Below are 23,283 nucleotides of genomic sequence, written 5' to 3'. Positions count from 1 at the left end.
GAGTCTTTCCGTGAGCTGCTGAAAATGAACACATTTCCAAATATCAAAGGTGAGGCAAATGCAAATACTGCCTGGGAGGGAGCACAAGACGGCGAGTGCTGAGATCCCATCAGCAGATTAATCACATGCCAGACCTGGAGGCAACTTCAACGTCGCAAATACAACGACGTAGCGAGCTCTGCCCAGGAACCAGAACTTGCCACTGGAAAACTGTTTTTTAACAGCCTCAGAGAGATAGGCACTGTGATTGCTGTTTAAATAGAAGGAGAAAAGGGAAGCGGGGAGAGACAGCGTATGAGGTCAGAGCATGGCAGCTCATCCTCCTTCAGGTTCCTCATATGAGGAAGAAACATTTTAGCAATATTTACTGGCAATAATTTTGCTCCGTGCCAAAAAGAAAATAAATAACCTAAGATGGATCGAGTTCCTCATGGAAAAAGCTTCTCACAGTTATCAGAGGTGAAACCAGAAGGGTTTGCAGACGTGGATCCAGGGGACCCCCCTTTGAAGGCGGTGGTGGCTCAGGCATGAGCCCGCGCAGGGAACAGGAACTGCGGTGTGTGTCACGGTGTGGGCTGCTGGGGCTGGGTGGGCAGGAGTAGAGGGCGTCATGCTTCCACAAGACATGCCATGATGGGGACCACAGTGAGTGATCTGACAAATTTTAGCAGATAGCCCAGGAAGTCCATAGGAGATCTCAAAATTTTCCTATGTGGGGTTTTTTGGGGGGTTTTTTTTGTTTGTTTTGTTTTGTTTTGTTTTTTGCCAAGGGAGAGGATCTCCTCTTTTAAATACACACGTAACAGCTGGGCACACTGCTTTGCCCTACTGCAGAGCATGCTTCCCGCAGACGCAGAGATGGGGCAGGGGCAGAAATTCAACCTGGGACTCGCCGTTGTCCCCCTGAAGAGCAAAGCCACCCTCCCTTTGGGTGGTGGTCCCCCTTTCTCACGGACACACGGGGCACTGCAGATACCTGCGGTACTCAGGAAGGGACTTCTGCCGAAAGCAGTTCTAACACCTCCTTTTTTAACAGGATCCAGGGCTCATGCAAGCGTGAAATGAAAGAAGCAGCTGTTGAGAGGGAGGAAGGCAGAGGGGACTGCACGGGTCTCCTCCCACTTCCCACCGCGAGGGAGTCACAGGCAGTGGTCACAGGGTCACATCGGGGCTCAACTAAAATCCCCCAGGCCTGTCTGTGTGCGGTCCTCCTCCCAAAGTGACCCTTGGGCGATGCAAGAGATCCCAGGGTGCTCACTGCACTCCAGGGAAGCCCGGCCAACATTTTCTTGTAGGACGATGCTCGGCAGCCTCAGCGGGCACCAGCCACCAGCGTGAGGGCAAGGCCTGGGCTGGGGACCGAGTCCCTGGGGGAACAGTTGGGGCAGATAGGGCTGAACCCAACCGCTGCTCTGGACAAAGCATCAGGGCCCCGAGGAGGAGAGAATGACCCAATTTGCTCGGCTTTGTCTCATGATTGTAATTTTGCATCCTCAACCTTGTCGCAGAATAGCTAACGTTCATTTTTTTTTTCTCAGAGACAGACTTTAACTGACATTTGAGGATCTGAGAAGTGATACTGGAGATTTAGATGAGTCCTGTGTGATCAAAGCCCTGGAGGAGACTCTTAGCTCCTACTTTGTTTAAAATAATAGGTACGCGGTACCGGAGAGGTGAGCAGCCTGGGAATGATCGAGTTTTGTGGCATGCTGCAATAGGAGATGCTGGGAAGGTGGATTCTGGGGAAGAGGGTACTTTGGGTAGGCAGCAGTCCATGGGCAATTGATTGAACCAGAAGTCTTTCAAGAGAGACTTTAGCCAGGTCATGAGGAATAACCCATTTTACATCTCTTGGGGAGCACTTTAAAAATGTTTATTTTCTTGCAGGAGCGACGGGTCACGCTCCTCACTGCCAGGGTGGGTGGTATTGCTAAGGGTGGCAGAGACATCTGAGCTGCCCAGCCCGACATGCCGTTCCCACCACGAGGGATGACTCCCTTCCTGCTTGGACGCCAAGTTCAATTTAATGCTGCAGGGCAAGCAATAAAAAGCCTGGCGTGGCAGCTCCCGCCCAGCCCAGCAGTTCCCCAGGCAGCCGTAAGGCTTACTTGCGGGTGTAGAGGTGACGGGGCGAGAATGTAAAGGCAATCAAAGGGCAGAAACAATTGTTCTTCTTCTCCCGTTCTTTATGTAAGTAGGGAGAAGTTTGAGAGAGGCACAAAAGACACACCGGGGTCTAATTTCTAAGGGAGGATGAATGCCAGGTTTCAAAAAGCCGCTCCTTGCGTTTGATTTCCTTCTGCCTTTCTCAGTTAATAATCACTGTTATTTTGTGTTGCTTGTGTCGGTATTTTGCTTGGTTATTATGTGTCTGCAAAATATTAAGAGCCCTGAAAATTACAATAAGGAAAAACAGCCTAGAAAAATGGTGTTAAAAATGTCCCATCTGGAACAAGCGTTCTCAGCCTTTCTTTTCTTGTTGCTTACCAGTGTAAACGAAGCAGTTTTGGGGACCGAGGCGGGGCATGGTGCACGGTTTCTGCACCTCTCTTGCGATGCTCAGATGAGAATTTGCTTCATGGATGACTGCTTCTCCCCACGGTTTGCTCATGCTTTCCCGTGTTCGCTAATGCCCGACCCTGGCACAAGGCACGGTGTGCTGAGCCTCAGCTGCCGGTGCTCGGGTACGGCCTCCCCTTCCCCGACCGTGAAGGCGGGCAGGTGGAGATTTCCAGCCACACTTTTTAATTTGCCTGTGCCCGTGCAGTTTCTTATTTTACGGTGAGGAGCAAAACTGCTGGGAAGATGCCGAGATGCTGCTCAGATTACGTTAAAAATTAAAACTTGATTTAAGTGGAACCCATTTTATGCCACCCTACTTCTTACCCAGCTCTCTGTGAATGTCTCTACTTAATCAGTAACCTCCAATCTTTCACTGAACACTTCCCAAATTATTCCAGCTTTGGTCATCTGAATCTCTTTGATATTCTTAAAGCATGGCAAATAAAAAGGTATCATGCTCTGTTTTCAAATATTTGTTATTAGAGTTTCCCCTTTATAGGCTACAGTTTCTTCCTTAGCTGCCTGGAAAACAGCAGAAAACCATTCTTGCATTTCAGGTACATTTTCACTTCTTTTCATGTGGTCTTAAAAATATCGCCAGTGTCAACTTTTCTGATTGCATTTAACAACATGAAAGGAAAAAGAAATTTTTAAAAAGTCAGGGTACCTTTACTGTGAACTGCACGCACGTCTTCTCATCAGGTTGGTACGAAATACAAAGCATAACAAACCCCACTAAGGACACCACACAGACCTGCAAGGGAAGAGATTTAAAATGTGTCAAAGTTAAAAAAAAAAAAACCCAAACCACAAAAATAACACACCCTTCTGCGTTAGCAGGACCCTACCTCCAGGAGCGGTGCGTAAGGCAAGTCATCTGAGTAGGGGCTACAGCCATGCGTGTAGGAGCCTCCTACGTGTGGATGCGCTTGTGAGGAGGGAGGAGCTTTAACCTTCACTTTACAGACACGAGGCTCAAAAAACTCACTCAGAGGGACTTTTTGAATCAGACCCACAAAGGCACAGCCCAGCAATAGCCTCCAGGATGTGTTTCTAGTTTTTGTCCACGTAACTAACTATCAAAAAGGAGCAGAAGGCTACAAAGGTGGGCTTGCAAGCCCCAAAAGCACCATCCTGTGCACCACTGGATGCTGACAGCGTTGTTATATCGCCGGTACAGGTTGTGAACAGTAACCACAGCTGCTGCTGGGTAAGAAGCAACACACGTTATAGCCGAGGCTTTCAGCCTCTCCTAGAGTGGACACCTCACCAAAGAAGACATGTCCCCTGCAATCTGAGACTGCATTTTAGCCCTGCAGCAGTAATTGCTGATGGTTAACAGTAATGGAAAAGTATTTATGCACTTTATTATTTGTTTAGCTGTCCTTATTATTAATTCTGAAGATTGAGATTTATTTGCAGGAGCAGATATTCACTGGTAAGCGTTTTCCAGCCACGTAAGGAGGGAAGATCCTGCTCTGAGGAGCTAGTCCAATAAATATCATTTCCTTTTTCAAGCAGTATTTTCTGGGTCCCCCCATGGGTGCTAAGCACTTCCTCTCCCATGTTTATGGAGGACCAGTGAGCAGACCTCACAGGAGGACACAGGAGCCACAGTTCTGCAACTGAACTACTGCTTTTTGGCAGCTTCCCCCCCCTCCCCCCGCCTGGACAAGAGGAGCCGGGTCCCCAGGTGCTGCCGGGGTATGACGGCACGCGAGGAGCCCTGACTGCGCCCGCAGAGGGAGAGGGTGTTGTTGGCGGCTGGAGCTACGCTCGGAGGAATCCACGTGTGTTTGGATTGCCTTGGAAAAACAGGCGAGTTGATGGCATGCATGCGTTTTTAAATGCCACTTCTTATCACACCTTTAAAAAAAAGGTCCAGGTGTGATGAGCTTCAGTGGGGACCTCAGCCGAGATCAGCCAGCGTGCTTTCAGAGGTGCTAAGGCTTGTCTTCACGTGGGGCTGGGAGCATCCTGATTATAAATGATCGCTATTAAATTCCCAGTGACTACAGCGAGAATCTGGGTTGGGTTTTTTCCCCCCTTCATTTTACTTTGGGAGTTTTGAAGGCTTCTCATTAATTTGAGGCTTTCTGCTCTCCCAGAGCAGTGGGATTTGCCTTCTCGGGTCAGACTCAGGTGCGAGTTGCCTTTGCTCAGGGGTGGGACAACGCCACGGAGATGCCTTCGGGAGCGCAGGGCTCCTTGATTGCCCCGTCCCCGCCTGCTCTCTGCGCGCTACGGCAGTGCCGTTCACATGCAGATTTCCAGCTCCACAGGGAACTGCTTGACCCGCAGTGAAAAACGCCAAACTGTCCTTTTAGGCAGCAATGGTTAAACACATTTCTTTTATGATCTGATAAATAAAATACCAAACTTTTCTTTACATCTGCATTGTTGGTGTAAGGCACTAGACAGCAGCCCTGTAAAGGAAGAGTGCCTCTTGACACATGGATAGTCATGTCCCTCAAGAACCTGTGTGATTAATAACACTTTTTCCCATAAAGTTTTATTTCATGTCATTTCAGTAAGACATGAATAGGAAGTATTGCCTGAGAACATTTCTAAAGAAAGCGTCAGTATTATTTACTCCTTTCCATGTCATGTGTATTTATATTCTGGTCCTATGACTTACACATGGCCTCCAATTTATTTGTTTTCTTCTTTTTATTGTTGACAGCCATAGCTGACAGGGTTGTCGGGGGAAAAAACAACCTTTCTTGTCAAAGGTCCTTCAGTGCTGGGGTTTTTTTTTGCCCTATAGTGCTTCAACCATGTTTTATTTCTCAGGATTAATCGCCTATGTCCTTGGTCCCTTGCACTGTATATTAATCTTTTAATTCAATTAACATGCCCATAAAACTTAAATCTTAAGGAGATCACATCTCTAGTCATATCCAAATGATAAACTCCCCCAGCGGCAGTAGTGACTGAAGGAAAGAACTTGCAGCAAGAACTAAAAAAAAAAAAAAAAAAGCTTAAATACACTCGCTTAACGTTACATCCCCAAATTCATGTGAAATCAAAGGGGCTGCTCATGTCAAGGCTAGACCTAAGTATTTTCAGGATCTGGTGCTGAAGGATCTTGTTATGAGCAATAAATCAAATTTGCTTTGCTTCAGCTACACTAGCGGGCACTTACACTCTCATGAACCGAGGGCCAGATTTGCCTTCCAGGTTACTCCCGTGAGACATCATGGGACTGTGCCCACTCTCTCAGTCCCGCTCCCATTTTCCCACAGAAAGCCGACAGAGCTGCATTCATTTCCGAGGGCACAGCCAGATACCAATGGTGGAATTTTCCCTCTACCATCAAGTACCTCGTACAACTTCTGCAAAAACCCTGCCGGCTTTCAATGCGGCAGGATCAGACCTCCCTCTTCAGAAAGCTTCCCATGCAAAAGACTATCGTTTATAAGGATTTCCATTCCTGCACGCGCTTTCTAAAGTTCCTCTGGGATTTAAATAATATACTCAGGGATACTTGGAGAGGCACATTTGTAGAGAGGTATTTATAAAAGATTACACTGGGTCAGGATTCTGGCAAGTCTTGGCCAGGATATTTCAGCAGGCTTAAGTATTTCATTTATAACAATCCACCAACTTTTAAAATTTTTTTTTCAAATCAGAGATCTGTATTTTTGTAAGTGATGGTAAAAAAATAACGTTGCTGAGAATTATGACCCATATATGTTTTACATTTTGGTTCTTTAAATTCACTCGTTGGAGCAAACTGAAGCATGGAACATTTATACAGAAAACAGCTTTATGCTTCTATTTTATACGCTATTAATAGATCAGTTTTGAATTATACCTGTGAAGTGTAATAGAATAACTATAAAAATCCTCTGGTAAATATTCGTTAGGACCCGCTAAGTGACTAAGACAGCTGCATTACAGCAGGCACATTATAGATGCTGTTGATGCTGATCGCTAAGTCGCATTAGGCAATCCTGCGTCCTAGTGCTTCAATAGCCATTGCAATATCCCTGCGTGAAGCGTACATTTCCTATGCCTTATTGACTAAGCACACAACATAAAATGCAATTGAACTTGCTTTAGCACTTGCTTGCCACCAATCGATATGAATTTGTTACACAAATAAAATAGATTCTATACGAGCTGCAGAATAGCAGTTAATTAGATCAGCTCTTGTAACTGTTATCTGGAAATCTAGAAATATGCATTTCTATGCTGAGTAAATTTCAACTCAAGTTTATTTCAAGATCCTATATTTCAAAATTTTCCACATGGACTAACACACCCTTTGCTGAATAGGTAGTGACGTGAAAGGTTATCCAAGGAAAGAATTTAAATTTAGAAGAGTACTGTCTAGAAAAAGACCCGAATGTGATACAGATGTATTTAGGAAGGGTACAGATTTAATTTTAGTTAAGGCATACCCTGTGAAATCCCCCAGTTCACAGTCCAGGGAAAACAGCTGTTTTCTAGAGTTGGCTGAAAAACTTCAAAGTTTATGCTCTAGAAAAGCTTCAATACTATTTCTTTTTAGCGGGAAGTTCCTTCCATTGGGCAGGAACATCTCAGGGCTGAAAAGTGACTTAAGAATTATTTTTTTTTTAAACCACAATCGAAATAGGAGTAGACATTTTCTGGGTTGCCCCCACCCCAAAGAGGGCTAGAGCCTGTTGTTGTGAGAACTGAATTAAGATCCTATAGATTTCAGCAGGAACGGGACCTGATCCCAGCGGCATTTAGGAGTGGGTCCCAGTTGATTTGCCCGGGAGGATCCGCACGCAGTCCTTGGCTCTTCCGGACTTTGGCGAACCACCTGTCCCTGTACGCGCACGCAGGCTAGCACGGCCGGGCGTTTCTCACAGCTTGGAGCCTCACGCACTGCTGCAAAATAGATGGTCCCACAGTGAGACCGCAACCGTACCGCAGCGCGCGTTTGGCTCTCGCAAGGAGCGTGCCTTTATGTATCTTGCTGATCATCTTAAAACCAGAACTCAAGCAGTAAAGAAGATCGCTCTCAAGCTGTGTGTACCCCAAATCCCTCACCACCAGCTCTACTTTAGCCGTTCTCACCGTGCAGAAGAGCTCCAGCTGCCACCAAAGCCCGGCACAGTGCCGGCACCCTCCTGCACTAGCCAACCCTGTCCCTCCCACTAAACTTACTACACTTCTGAAAAGTGTCACGGGTGAGAAAAACAGGCTCGGGAACAAACACAGGTGGCAACGCGGAAGGGTGTTTGGACAAAGCCACCAGACATTGCTGCCCAGCGAGGATCACGAGGCTCGGGAGCCGCTCTCCCCGTCCTCACCTCCCTGCGGCTCGCTCGTGTCTGGTCCTGCAAGGACTAAGCACAAAGTGTGCGAGTGGCACAAGGACACCCCGTGGTAGCGATGAAGATGGCTATGCAATGTACGGAATCAGGGGAAATATGAATGCGTAGGGCACAAATTTCCTCTGTGGTTTGCATTCATTATCTTTGCACACTGACATATTAATGTGGTTTGCTTTGTTTCAACAGATTTCAAAACCACAGATTGCTCTAATCTGTCTGCATCTCTCCCTTGTATATTTGTGAAACTGGTTTTTCTTTTGTTATTGCTACAATTTTAGCCCAAGTATTGCTATAGAATAGGTAGTTTTCTCCAGCAAAGCACTTCCTATCCAGAGCATCTTGGAAACCCTGGCACATGAGGCTGGTAAAGCGGGAGAGTTGGAAACATCCACCAAGACACGAAGGAAGGAGGCAAAAACCTGGTTCAAAGGAACATCTTGGGTCTACGCCACACCACAAGACAAATGCTGCAAACACTCACAATGGCATAGTATAGCTCATTGCTCTTTATATGGAGGCTTGTTAGCAAGAACCTCCTGCAACAACCTTTAGGGGTAGAAAGCAAACACGTTGAAGGACAATACCTCTCAGATATAGGCAGTGCAATGCCACACGCCATTGCTGAGACTCTTCCTTTTTAATAAGAATGTAAACTCTCAGACTTTGGGGGAAAAATTGCTATTAACAGAATTAGGAAGACATTTCCATTATGGACAAGTTATTTCGTAGTTGCTCACTTCAAGGCACTACGGAACTTTCTGTTTGTAGAGACAAGGGTAAAGAAATTATCTCTTGTAGCTATTTCTGAAGTGTCTGGCTTACTACCCTCAGAGGCGATACTTGGCTTGACGGCTCACCCACCTTATCAGATAAGGCAAGGCTTAGCTCCCGTCCACACCTTTGGGGAAGCCGTGTTATCCACCAAATTTAACGCTCCCACCGGACACAGACTTTGATGGAAGAAAGAGCATGTTCCTGTTGGCTTTGCCATTGTGAACCAGGATATCTCTGATGCCAGACATCTGTACAGGCTGCTGCAGACAGCAACACTGATGTTCATTCGCTTTATGAGGTTTAAGGAAACTGCAATGAAAGTGGGTGCTACAGGCAGCTTTTACTGCTAGCTTTCATCAGCCTCGGGTCAGCCTGGGTCTCACTACCACATGTAAAAGAAGCCAGTCTGCCACACAGAGGTATTGTGCCTTAATGGTTTTTTTCCCCCCTTATAGATTTCTCGTTAGATTTAAGGACAGTCTAGCTGCATATAAATTACTTCCAGAAATAATAGCTGTAATAATAATGATAAACATGTATATCGTGGTTGCAGGCAAAGGCCATCATAATCTACAAAATCATTCTCTTAACAGCCATAAAACCCATAATAACTGACCATCCCTGCCCCGCCTACAGAATAAAATAATGATGTCTTTACTACAGGTCCCTTCAAGCCATGCAATAACACAACATGGCAGATGCACAACTTTCATTTAAATTCTGTAAAGTCATCAAAACCCTGCAAGAACATTCATAATCAAATGAAATCTTTTTTTTTTTTTTTTCCATAACGATCTCTACTGTTTAGGTCAGCTGCTCAGCAGTGAAAATGGTCACTTGTGCTACGGTAAGACTTAATTCCCACAGCAAAGCACTGCAAAGGCTACTGTCACTTACAAAGCCAGGAGCTGCAGCAGCAGTCCATTACTGCTGTTGAGTCAGAAATATGGTGCTGGGTGATCAAATGCCTGAAGGAAGAAACAAAAAAATTAAAAGTTCCCAGAGCCAGCAGTGATTTGCAACATGAGAAGCGTAGCATGGCTAAGAGTGCCACGTGAACACGACTCGCGGTTTGAGATGTGTCCATGACTATGAATGAAGCTATGGAAAGCCATCATCTCTCTATAGTGAAAACGTTACCTAGGCTGAGGAAACCTGTTTGAACAATCTCACTCTCTAAATCTTATCTAGGCTTTTTGTACAAACATAATCCAACCAGAAGCTCTGATTTTGTCCCTCCTTCCCCTTGAGGCTGTCGCTAGACCAGGGGGCTAAACCACAGAGGTGTCCAGGGTTAGACAGGCACTTGACCAGGTATCACTCAGACCTCTGGGGTGCAGCTACCTTCTCAAAACATTCTGAAAAGGTGACATTTCAACATTTTTTCCCATCAAAACTTTCCACTCTGTACCTGATCAAAATAAAAGTATGGATTTCAGTTAATCAGGCATCAATGAATAGTTACTCCTAGACAATGATGAGCTGTAAAGGCAGAGGGCTCTGTAGAAATCAGCTCTGGTGCTACATACATATACGACTACAAACAAGCACTGGAAACCTCACCATAGCATATTTCATGCAGCGTTCCTCGTTGCATACCATCCAGAGTTTCACGTACTTTGGAGAAGGTTCAATTAAATACCTAAACATGGAGGCTCTTCTTGAAGGCAGTCCTCCCTCAAACCTTTTGATGTTTGCCCACGGCTAATTGAAGCTAGCTTGTATAAAAAATGGATGCCCGCTTGACTATAATTTCCATTAGCTGCTTTGATGGCACCAGTTTTTAAGTGTCACCTTTTATTAAAAATTGAAATCGGTTTCCCTAATAACAAGTAAAAGTTAAAAACCCAGCAAGGCTGTACAGGAGGTAAAGCCTGACTGAAAGCCACCTCCACAATTGCTGCAGGAAAAGGTGTCAAAAGCAACAACAAAAAAACCCAGCAAGGGGCCAGGGCTAACAAGAAGGTGTCTCTCTCTCCTTTCAGGCTTTAAAAGAGAACATGTTTCAGGGGGTTTTAAATATTCAGTCATCCCCTGTATCAATATGGAAGAGGATCAGTTGCCTCTTGCTCTAGCTGGGGATGCTTCCCAATTATTGACCCTCTCTAGGAAGATAAAAAGGTTGTCTCACACGTAAAGCGGTTGTCTGATGTTTGGCAGGGTCACCACCGTGCAGTCAGAGCATCCGGCCTCATGGAAAAATGTTACATCCTCCAGGTGGGAGGATCGGGAAAGAGACAGGCAAGGAGGCTGACAGGGGTGTACCCCTACAGGTTTGCCTCATTTTATCGTGTGAGAGATCATCTGCAGAAAGGTTCTTAGGTGGACACATCTACAGAGCCTCATCTGTGGGGACACTGTCAGAGACAGCGTGGCCCTTGAATTGCTTTGTTACACTGAGCCAGGGAAACCATCTACATTATAGGAACAGCTACAGGTACAGCAAATCCCTTCTGGTCCAGAGGAGCACAGGTCTAACCGACCCCGGCTAATCATCAGGTCACACTTAAGCCCAATTTCTAATTTATATCACTTTATATCACAGCACTGTCCTTTTTTCCCCAGACACCTGCATGCAACACTTCATTCCTGCAGCATCTGTCTCACAACAATGTTCTCAAAGCTTCTCCATAACAGTTATACACGCCACCATTGTTGTACCCATTTTCAAGATGAAAATTCAAACCTGTGTCCTCTCTCTGACACTATCACCAGCTTAAATTTAGGGGCCTCGCTGCTTCCCCGGGAGCTGGGGATGCTGGAACGACTTTGCCAAGAGCTGCCAAAGAGGGTGCTGGGTGCGGGGAGCTTGTCACACCACCCTCCTGCCCTTCCAGCCCCAAAACAACACAAACCCTGACAAGCTAAAGAGGCAGAGGCTAGGTCAGCACTGCCTGTTACAGCAGCTCTATTGATTTTGGCACTCAGGTTTACCAGCCCACAAGCACGTGCTGAGTCAGTGGCAGGAGCCGCTGTCTGAGTCAGACTTTCATGCAGAAGTACATCAATTAAACAAACATCTCAATTATCAGCATCTGATAGGGTTATGTGGAGTCAGGAGATAGTCCTGGCTGTTTGCTACCCCATGTTGTACTAAGCATCGAAAGATCTTTGAAGCATGAAAGCCAGCCAAGCTCCTCTGCCAGCCCCATCGTATGGACGGGTTGTCCTGCACCGGTCCCTGATGCTGCCACACAACACGCCTGGTCTCACCCCTTGTCTCCTGCAAACTGTCCCTCACAGATGGGTTCTCCAGCCATTGTGGAATCTTCATTTGTCGCACCTATCCTCGCCTGTGACATGCTCAAAGCATCACCTTTGGTGAAGGTTTTAGCTTTTTTTTAATTTTTTTTTTTAAAAGGTATAAAAAGAGAAGCGTAGACATTTCTGACTTCAGGTAAATAAATAATAATTGAATTGCTTTTTTCAGTTAAAGTCTGCTTGCCATTTGCACCGCAAAGCCCCACATCAGCCACACTCCACCAGAAGCCAATGCTTGATCAGTGTGGCCAAAAAGCGATGAGCCGTGGCTACCCCTTGGGTAAAGCTCAGGGACTCTCTGGCCTGGGGAAACACCTGGGGAGATGTGGCCCTGAAGGGCCTGAGCAGGGAGAAGCATCGGAGCTCCTGGGCTGGGGGCTTGGCCCACGGCGGATTTTTTAAGACAATTTTTGCGATAAAATAAATGACAGCCAGAGCCACAATTGCTGCCTTGAACTACTTGAGAAACAGATTTTTTTTAAAGAATGTTTTTAAAAATCCCAATTTTATGTACATCCATACATATATATGGAGTTAAAATAACTTTCCAACAGAAATAATAAACACCCTGGATAATAATTTCTGATGAGCATTTCTGTAACTTTCTTAACTGCCTGAGTCTGCAAAATGGGGCTGAAAGGGAGCTTGCCTGTGAAAACTCTGATGCTCTCTACTTTTGATCACAGCGGAAATAATCTAAGAGCAGAATTTTCAAGGAGAAATACATCATTTCTTCTTCTGGGTGTCAAAAGGCCACAAGCTAATGAAAAAGAATGAAAAGGATACCATTAATATCTACTGCCTCTGCAACACTTTTCATCCAAGGATCTCAAAGCAAGGGGTGACAGATAGCCATTATTAACCCCACTTTACAGGGGAAATAACAAAGTCTTAGCAAGGTTAAGTAACTTGCCCAAAGCTATGCAGCAAGTCAGTGGCAAGACACAGGGGGGAAAAAAAAAAAGCAAAAAAAAAAGCCCTGCACTCCCGGGTGGATTTGTGTAGAGTTTGTCCGAGCTCCTACAGAACAGCAAGAAGGAAGAGACTGCAGGGGTGGCCCAGCCTGCAGTTTCAGGTGCTGGGGATAGATCTCACGGAGGAGCCGGACAACTGCTTCAGACCCGGACACCTTCGCTGTAAGTGGCTACAGGCAGGCGAAACAAATGCCACCCTCACTATTTTTAATTGCATTTATTTGCCTGTCCCTGTGTCGCAGAGGCATTTTACGGGGAATAGGTTTTTAAGCTGAAGCAGAAGTGGTAAGTCACGTAGGCTCCATAGTTTCTGTCCAGAAAGCTTTCCTTTGGTTTCTGACTAATGCCCCACGGATTTCGGATGAAATGGATTTCAAACTAGTAGGTTTGAACCGGGTTTCACAATGAAACGCTTCTGATGCAATGCAAACTGTATCATTTCCTTCTGCAGGAGGGAAGAGCCGGTGCCAGGCACCCACAGTGGGGGGGACCCCTTCAGTGCCAGGGGCCTCCTCTGCTCCCCGTCAGCGGATCGCTGGCCACATTTATTCCACAAGATGGTGAACCCAATCCCTGACCCGCGCTATCCTCACAAACCTAGGCGGTCAGGTTTTCAACTGGTTTAATTCGGACTGCCTTGCATGGTTTTCCTCAGTAGCATTTTACTCTAGCTGCTTCTCTAAATAAGTTCGTTTTCATTCATGGTAATGCACTAAAGCACTTGATTTTCAGCAAGGAACGATGTCACCATTTTGCTACTAATAAAGAAGAAAAAAATCTTTCAATCAATCAGGGTCTATTTAACACATTAGCAATTTTCCTTCATTTTTCTGTCATCCTGCATTAACAGCCGCGGGGTCAAATCCAGCCCTGGTGTAATTCCAAAGGAGTAACACTAGGAATGAGCTTCGCCCATTATCTCTAATGTTGCTAAAAAGGTCTCGATAATGGATTTTTTAAGTTCTTGATTCTGAATACTAATCAAGTCCTTTAAAAAGAGCACTTGAGTGGGATGCTACTACAACAAATATGCTCTGGTATTTTACGCTACAACTTTCTGTTCTGTTGCTCATTTCTGTGTGAATAAATGAGTTTCGGGAAGTCACTTTCTGCCACGAGGTTTGTTTTCGAGCAGCACATGGGTCGTCCATCCCCTACCTACATACCCTCCGTGCAGCCTCCCACAGCAGCCCAAGAATCAGCCCGTAGGACGTCCAGCCACACGTAGGGTGTCCTAGCCAAGGGTCCTCCTTCACGGACCGGTTTGTCCCCAGCTCTCCAGAGGCCAGTTCTCAGCACACTCCCTGCCACAGCTCACCAGCAGCACCCTGTGACCTGCACACCCAGAAACTCCAGCTCAGCAGCTCCTGGACATCTCCATCCAATATCCCAGTGGGCACCAAGTACCTCCATGGAGGCATCACGGCACAGGAACAAAGTAAATGCAGCGTTGTGTCATATCTCCTGCATTTTGCCTCTCAGACATATGCTTTGCATTACTCCCGTGGTGCATCGGCCATGGCCAATGCTCCACACGCGCTCTCCTGCTAGGAGGCTCTGGGGCTGCACCACCACATCAACCTCTTCTTTCTAGCACCAGTTTCCCTTTTACCATCTTCCCTGCTGGCATCAGACCCCTCTTTCCCTTCTGCTTTGGGCTGAGGGTGCAGGAGAGCAGCGTGGCTCCCCAGAAGCCTGCCTGGCCGCAGCCCCAAGCACACGGTCCCTGCCATCACCCTGTGGGCAAACAGGGGGCCACCAAAAGCCATTTTGAGCCAGGGGGGGAATCAAACCATGCTTGAATGTGCTGGTACCTCAACATCACACCGGAGCCCTCAAGGTGAGGGTCACCACCTGACTCAGGCTGTAGGTACAGTAACCACTCCCCACGGTCCCTACCTGCAGCACGCAGGGTGCACCGGTCTTCCCCGTAGCCGGGGCACCCTGTAACACGAAGCATAACGAAGCCCTGACCTCCACAGCCAGCACAGTCCCAGGAGATGTGTTCCCCCGGGGTTATCCTGGCTGGCTGGTGAGTGCAAAGCACAACCACCACAGCTGAGCTGAGTTTTGCTTTGAGTTGGGGATTAGCTCAGGGACGCACGTGGCGAGTTCTGCCTGTTTTTCAGGGGGTAACTCTGAAAGCGACTGAGCTTTGCCTCGTGTGGGTATCTAAATGTCACCGCTGCTGGCGGCTGCTGCTAAAAACAAGAGGGGTTAGAGCTCGGCCTTCGGAAAGCAGTGACTTTGGTGGGGTTTCAGGCCTCCCCAAGGGGGATCAGGCATATGTGGATGTCTCAGATCGATGTCATTTGGTGGCTGATGACATTCACATGGGCCAGTGGCTGCTTCCAAGGCTTTTCTCATATCCCTGGCCATACGCTAGTTCAGCCCAGCTCACTCTTTCCCCAGCCTTTGTGTGTCAACTTTTTCTAGTGAAAAAGCTATTTCAAACCTGGGATGCTACTAGTGCTGTCTGGAAAAGAAATAATCTGACCTCCAGAATCCCCAAATAAAAAGGAGGAGTGAAAATGTCACATGCTGCTATTTTATCATCCATACTCCCCCCTGGCTTGTAACAGCAAAAACCCCAGGAGGAAGTTCTCCTGAGCAAGGGCAGGCTCTCACCCTGCAAAACATCGCAAAACTCTTAGATACCTCTTCGGTCAGAAGAGAAACAAGAAGGGCGAGGTGAGGAAGAGGAGCTCTTCCTTTGGGAGCTCAGGTCCTGCTCTTTCCACTCTTTGGAGGGTCGCCCAGCAGGATTAATGCAGCAAACCCCAAACAGTTCCGGTGTTCGGATAATCCTCTGACTAGCAAGGAATTACATTTACAGGAGATGCTCCCATAGCTGTCTAGCGCATCGAGAAATCTTTTCTTGAAGTACCTGAACACAAATTTATTTGCTGGGAGTTCCTACAGTCTAACAACACCCAAAACAGTGCTAACACATCAGTATACATTTCCCTGAAGCCTGCTGCCTAGGGAAAAAACCCGCATACTAAATTGCATCCATGGCACATCCCAGGCTCGTAATCACCGACCCCGTCTCTCCACAGGCAAACCGCACATCCCCGAGCGCACGGACAAGCAGGGCCACACCGTGCATGGCACCGAGACCCCCACACCTCCTCCCCACATCTCTGCAGGGGCGGCCGGCGCCGGGGACGGCTTCCCCACCGGCGTGGCCCCTGTTTACGCCCTTTATCCCGTCCCCGCCAGCCCGTGCGGCGAGGCTGGCGTGTCACTGGAAACCGCGCGTGACTTGGCGGGAGCCGCCGGCGGGCCCTGGGACGGGGTCCCTTTCCCTGCCACGTTACCCATCCACCAGCGCCGTCCCCCCTCCCCACGGCCACGTGCGGTCTCTCCCTCCGGTGGGGGAGAAGTCGGGGAGCGGCGGGCAGGAAGGGGGTTAAATCGCGGTGGTTCTTTGACACAGCACAGCAAGGAAGCTCAAAAGACAGCCATTTCTCTCCTCTCACTAGTAACAATGCAGCCGATTAAAAGTTGAGAGTTATGGAATTATGCTCTCACTTCTAAAACCTGATTGTTATGGTTTGGTGGGGAAAGAGGGAAGGCAGCGTAAGTAATCAACATTTTTTTTCAGCATCACCAGGCAGGAGTTCACTGCAAAGCACAAGCTAGTACATACATCTAGTGAACAGCAACCCTGTATTTTATTTAAGGTCTGTTGGGTATTTCAGGGAAGAATATGAAAGATCGTGTTATTCTGCAGGAGCAGTTTCCTTGGGAAAGTATCCGCAGATATTTAATCCCAGGAATATTTATAGTTAGCATAACTCAAATGGTGTTGTGCATGCAGTTGGTTAGTCTAAAGTGGAGCGTCATGCAGCTTGCATTAATGTTGGCAAAGGCACTTTATGGAGAAACAGACTTTATGCTTACAATTATCCCAGCCCAATATGGAGTGTCTCTGACTAGCAGAGAAGAACTGATGCCTGCCATAAGGAAGCCCAGCACTGTTACAGAGATGCCTAATGCCAGCTGCAACAAAGCAAACAGCAGTGGGAAACGGCAGCCACAACAAGTGTGGGATTCCTCCTCCTGGCCAGTTTTGGGATCCCCCTTGGTTTTCTTCTGCTTCTTCTTCTTCATCGCGGGCTCCTGTGTCTTGCTCGAGTCGGTGCTTTTCTCCCCTTCGGGTGCCTTCCCTGCCTGGCTCTGGTTATTCAGGGACACGCTGTGCTGGGGTTTCTTCTCCTCCGCCTTTCCCATGCCGACGAACTTTAGGTTTTCACGTGCGTGTGTGTGCGCGCGCTGATGGGGGTGTGAGGTTTTTTTGCCCCCCAAAGCTTCGCTTTGTGCTGGCTGAGTTGTTCCTGGTATTTGAATCAAGGAGGCTGAACAAATATGGAAAACATTTGGAGCAGATTGTCAAGAGCTTCAAAATGCCACATATAGCCCAGAGAAGAGGGGGATTCAAGGGGGGTAGCGAACTGCCAACGTGCAGGCGCCGGCTCTGCACGGGAGCTGGCCGTGCACACAGCGCTGAGCATGCGTGCTGCCGCGGCTACATAGGTGTGAGCACACACGTGTGTGTGTGTGTTTGTGGAGGAGCTGGACAGGCAAATAGCATGCAGAAAGTCTGCGTTGCCAGCCGATGAACAGGAGGGAAATCTGTCTCGCCAGGGAGCCGGGAGCGATCAAGTGCCCGTGTCTGTGTGCGCACCGAGCAGGCAGGTAGGAGCTCATCACGCCGCGGCTCCCCTGGGGATTACTGGCAGGCAGAGTGTAACTCGGTGAACCCACGCAGCACCGTGCACACAACGGGCACGTTTCATACACCGGCTGAATCAGATTAAATCAGTGCATTTCAGCGGGAGGGAGTTGACTACGTGTATGGAAAGTATGAAATGAACACAAATAAAAATTCAAATTAATATCCTGGGGAGCCAAAAGGAATCCTGTCTCTTCCCAAAAGTTGCAAAAGCACAGCTAGGCATGTTTTATGATGAGGCAGACAGCGACCAGTGATTAGGATCGGTGCTTCTGTGCAGGTACAGGTAGTACATGGAGCTGAACAGCTGCAGAGCGAGTTTCCAGGGCTGCAAGTTACCCACACCAGGACGATTGTTTATCTTACCTACAAGAGAGAGGGATGTCTTATCGGGGACATGCGGTCACTGCACTTTGTCCATATGTTGGCTCACACTGGTGCTTGGGGACAGCACACACCAAAAGAAGTGTGTCGTGTTTGGTTATTTTTTTTTTTTTCCTGGAATACTCTAAAATAGTTCTGCAGCTGAATCCAGCACTGGGACCCCTGGCAGAGCCTCTCGGATGCTGGTGGGGCTCTCCGGGGGCTCACCCATGGAGGTGCCAGCAGGACTGGGGTCTGCAGAGTTAGTGAATACTAGGTCTGTGAATAAGAGGGAGCAAGAAGAGGTGGGTGGCGAGCAGTCCTGCTCCGGGGGCAATGCTGGCAGCCGCGCGTTCAGCCGGGCCGCGGTGCACGCGTCCTCGCAAGGGAATACCGTGGGAAGGGGGAGGCTGCCGCGATGCCTGTGCTTAGCTCACACCAGAGGAATTACTCAAAAGCTTAGGGGTAAGCAGGTGCTTAAATGCTTCGCTGGCCCGGGGCCCGAGCGCGTACAGCCTGAGGTATTGCCCTCCTACGAGCCAGGAGCTGCGTCGGGGCCAGAGACGCACTGAAACCCCTCCTCTGCATGCAGCTCCCTGTCCCCACTGCCACCGGGACGCTGTGAGGACGTGTGGGCTTGTGCTGCCGCCCCACCATCATCAACGGGGAAGCAGCATAAATGGGCCAGCCAGCTCCGTCCTCACCGTTTGGCTATGTATTTTTTTATTTTCCTTCCCATAGAGGAGTCAATTCGAGCAAATGACAGGAGCAAAGCGTTGGGAGGAGCGGGGCAGGTGGGAAGAAGACGTCAGATGTTGGGGAAATCGCCAGCAAAGCTACCTTTGAATGCTGCAGAGCGGTTCAGGGGGGAATAACCAGAATGTTGAAGTACTTAGAGAAGACCTTATGCATGCTGAGATAGCATCAAGGAAATCTTTCTTTTGACATATTGGCAGTGCCTTCTGAGAAACTACTCTATTTCCAGCTCTTTATGGCATTTAGCAGTAATGAACTGTGTCTTCTGTATTAATAAATTATGATGTCACTTTGGTTTATGAGTTAAGCAATATCCTCTTTGGTTATTTATATTACCAAATGTATGAAAGAAAACTAGAAACAAAGTGATTTCGAACACTTTCTGCACACATAACTCTCGTGCTACATCCACAGAGCAAGACTAAGATATAGTGTTCAAAAAAGGAAAAGAAACTAGAGATGAAAAAACCCTAAAAAAACCCCCCTCTTCCCTAGTCAAGTTGCTTACTGTACCATGTTTTCGTAGCTTCTCACCAAGACGTTTTGTCACCATCATCCACTTTTTTAAACATACTTACAATAGCTTACACTCTCTGGTGTACCTTGTCTCTTGGTCTCAAAGCCCCATACAATTATATTTAACCACAGCTTTGAGAGGGATGGGGTGTTCAAGGATCATCACCAAGGTCACATAGGGAAGCAGTGGCAAAGCTGAGAACACATGTTTTACTGATCACCAGTTGAATATCTCCCCTATTAATAAGTATTAGAGTTAAATGAAGTTATTTTTTTTTTCCTTTCTGCCCGTCCGTTTCCCTAGTTCTATGCCACAGATCTTTTCTGTGTTTTTTTCCCCAGGAAAATCCCTGGTTTTAGCACCTGGATTTGTGCTGGAAGCTAGATTTATGATCGTTGTCTTCTAAAAGGGGCCAAAATCCAACTGCTTTATTCATGCCGACAGTCATATTGGTTTCAGGGGGAGTAATTGCCTGAGGAGGATGAACAGGATTTAATCCAAAGTCAATAAAATGACCAAGCACTTACCTTACAGCTAGTAACAGCCCTTGCTTATCTCCTGGCCCAAGAATCTCTCTTAAAACAGGTGCCTAAATATCTTTAGGCACAGCAAGTATCTCAACAGTACGGCCACGTGCCATGGGCGGCAGGCTGAGTATCTTCTACAGGCTATTGATGGGAAATCCACTTGGGTCCCAGCCTCCTGCAAACCCTTCGAAAATCCCAGTTGTACGGCTGCTGTCCAGAATCCTTAAGGCAGAAGTCTAGGCCAGTTCAAGGGATGTCTTCTGTACAGCGACCAAAAGGTTTGGGTATGAAACTATGAAATGTGGTCAATGTAGACCACAGTTTGTCTTTTCACAGCTGTTGGGTCCCGAGTAGCTGCACTTGCTTTTTCCAAGGAAACCAAAGACATAAGTTGCCATCTGCCCCGGTCGCACTGAGACAGGGAGCCTCTCCTAGGCTGGGTACAACGTGCCTCCACGGGGAGGAACCATCCCCACCGTGAAGGGCAGCAGGACCTGGTGCGGCACGAGCAGCCTTCAGCCACATTCTGCTCCTGCTGTTCGCATGGTTATTTGAGTAACAGTGGATGACAGCTCACCTGCTTTAACTGGGACAGCTTCGGGACTTTGATGAATGCTAACCGGTTGCTAATAAAGGCAGTCACTTGTAACTTAAAAAAAATACGTATTGCATACTTAAAGTCATATATGCCATATCTAATCTCTGCAGCGATACAGTTATATAGAGAAAAAATTAGGGGTCAAATACATTGAGAAAGTTGGGGACGGGGATGTTGTTGCTTTGAAATGATCAAACAGTATGTACAAGAGGAGAAAAAAAGGTTATTTTATTGTGGCTAGCTTTCCCTGCAAAGTCAAACATGCATATCTTACATGCTGGGAAGTTTAATGGGGACGGAGAAAAGAGGCGGATGCAGGATTGATCTTCCATAATTATTATCTGAACCAGATTGTATTTGCTGATTCCACTTGGCATTAACAATCGAGTGTAAAACAGCTGTGAAAGAATTCACAGCACTGGCGAGCAATGAGAAATTAAAAGAATTACTTTTTTAGAAATTGAAAGATTAAACGAGGACACTGAAATAACACTAAATTTTCTCAAGTAATACATCTTCCGGATGTCACTTGGATTTTCTCTGCAACACAAGAATAATCATTACCCTTTTATGCCCAAAGGCCCTGATTAAGTATGTTCTTAAATTAAGCACATGCTTGAATACCCTTCCTGGATGAGGATGTTTTTTGATTTGAGCCCAGCTACCATCTCTCATGTGGCACGCAGTTGTAATTTCGTGTCCTTTACACAAAATGAGTCATGTTGCACAGCTTTTCCATAGCCAGACACTGTCCTCTGTAAAACATTGCCTGCTCTTGTTCCTCCCTTTGCCAAAAGGCAGCACAAACCGGGTGACGATGACAACAAGTCAAACAGCACACACACCGTCAGACATAGAAATGGCAAGATCTGGGCTGCAGCTTCACGATGACACAGTCTTTCCTATTTCTTCTCCTACCCGCGAGGTCACACAGCGTTGCATGGGACTCCAGAAACCTCGGATTTTTTTCCCCACTGTGATTTTTACACTGGAAATAAAGTGGGTTTGGCGTGGTTGAACCCACATAGACACACAGACACACACTCCCACATAATCGTATTTATACAGATATTTCCTCAAGGCATCAGCAGTCCAGCCAAGTGCCAATCATAGGGTTGCAGCACACAGATCCGGAGCAGCAGAATTGGCAGGGAACGGCTTGGACGGGGCTCGCTGCGTCACCCCAAGGACCGAGGGACGTTTGGTTCCCTTTGCCCCAAGAGCAGCTCAACAAAATGCTGCTGACCCAGGGACCCCCTTGGAGATGCCACCCCCAGCTCGACAGCTGGGGCCGGGAGGGAGCCAGATGTGCCGCAGCTGGCCAAAGGCTCCCCCACTCGCCAAGTCAGAGCGGGCTATGGAGAAGCCGAGGACTAGTCTCATCCTCGCTCCTTTTTCCCCTGCTCCCTTCACCCCGTAGCAAGCCACGGACCATGGAGCCGGACTGAGCAGCGCCCGTGCACCGTCAAGTAGCCAAAGTTCAGCACACTGGTGATCTGCTAAATTACAGAGGGTTCCCCATTAAAATAAATGATGAAAGATTCACCCTGAAAGCAGAGGTTCGAAGCCAGCTGCTGTGATTTCCGAGGACTGATGCCCATTGACAATGGATAATAATAATAATAATAATATCTAGCTCTTGAAAGCGCAATTACATAAAAGACAAGGCCAATTAGAATGGGTCTGACACACGCAATTCAGGCTGGCTTCTGACACGGCCATTTTTAAAGTTCAGGTCATCTGGAGGTGAGCCTTGTTTTTGACATGCTCTTTTGAGGCCAGTTCACGTTGGTTTGTGTGCCTGTAGGCTCTGCTGTGAGCGCTGGGTTGGGCCAGATGACCTCCAGAGGAACCGTCCAACCCACGTTACTCTTTGTTCGTGCTCCATGTGCCCTGCTGGCATTACTAGGAATAAGACCAAGGTGTGATGCACTTCAGTTTTGTTGGATGGGGTGACAGATGTGGAAAGAAGTAGAAGAGGAGTTGTTTTATGTCAGGTCACTCCATGCTCGGAGGCTGTGTGTTTAGCTACGCGCCTTACTCCCTCCAGCCATCGCATCTGACCACGAGGTAAATCTGTGCATATAAAAAAAAAAAATCAGGTCTTCTTTCAGATTAGAAAGAAATTGTGTCTTGCAATGACTGTGCTACACCAATTTAAATTCCTAAATCTTTGCTTTTGTTAAAACTCCCTTAGGTGCCCTGTGCCTGGAGCTCCTCACCTCCAGCTGTGTTTCCCTGAATCCAGACAGCGGCCCAGGCATTTACGGGGGTCTCCTGTAGAAAACTTAGCAGTAGTTAAGCTGTCCATAATGATCTGACTGTTTCTGTCTTGCATTCTACTCTTACGGCAGGTTCTTTGGGGTTGAAGTCATACTTTGTTACGTCTCTGCATGAGGCCTGGAGAGGGTCCTTAGGTGCTACAACTGACAGCCCCTCAAAATTGGGATGGAGCAGTAAGAGGCGAGAAGCTGCGATACTACAAGAAAGTAAAGCTAACTGCTGCGGCTTGGTGTACACGTTACCATGCTCTGGCAAGTATTTCATACTAGCCCGGAGCCCTTTGCATCTCACTGAGCAGAGTTAAGGAGTTTGAAAAAGAGGGATGACCAGTTTACAAACACCCTGTGTCCTTTCCAAAGCTGGTCCTCTTTCTTCAAAGTATATTTGAAGAGGATATTGCCCATTAAAATACGTTAATGAGATGCTATGGCCGTTAGACCTTCTCGCCAGGTGTTAATTATTACTTGGTTAAACAGAAGCAAATCCTCTTACTCATGTTCTTGCAGAGGATAATGATTAGTTCTGTTCCGTGTGTGTGCTCACGGGGATGCATACGTACACACGCATGTACGCACACATGCACACGCAGGGCTCAAGCTGCGGCCTTAGACAACGTGC

General features: G+C 47.4%; 1 protein-coding gene across 3 annotated transcripts in view; it reads right to left on the bottom strand.

The window, feature by feature from the left end:
* The window catches only part of SSPN (sarcospan), a 40,042-nt gene that overhangs the window by 5,587 nt on the left and 11,172 nt on the right, over positions 1–23,283 (bottom strand). The window contains exons 1-2 of one of the 3 annotated variants that reach the window (XM_054808746.1): positions 16,790–17,292; positions 3,230–3,316 (exon numbers count right to left, since the gene is read on the bottom strand). In XM_054808746.1, the coding sequence (XP_054664721.1) occupies positions 3,230–3,316; positions 16,790–17,119 (417 nt within the window). In that variant the 5' untranslated portion in view covers positions 17,120–17,292. Of the gene's footprint in view, positions 1–3,229; positions 3,317–3,410; positions 3,497–16,789; positions 17,293–23,283 lie in introns of those variants that run through there. The other 2 variants (XM_054808749.1, XM_054808755.1) reach the window with 2 other exon arrangements.

The sequence above is a fragment of the Grus americana genome, chromosome 1 (assembly GCF_028858705.1).
Source record: "Grus americana isolate bGruAme1 chromosome 1, bGruAme1.mat, whole genome shotgun sequence".
NCBI lineage: Eukaryota > Metazoa > Chordata > Aves > Gruiformes > Gruidae > Grus > Grus americana.
This window is presented reverse-complemented; position numbering and strand designations above follow the sequence as displayed.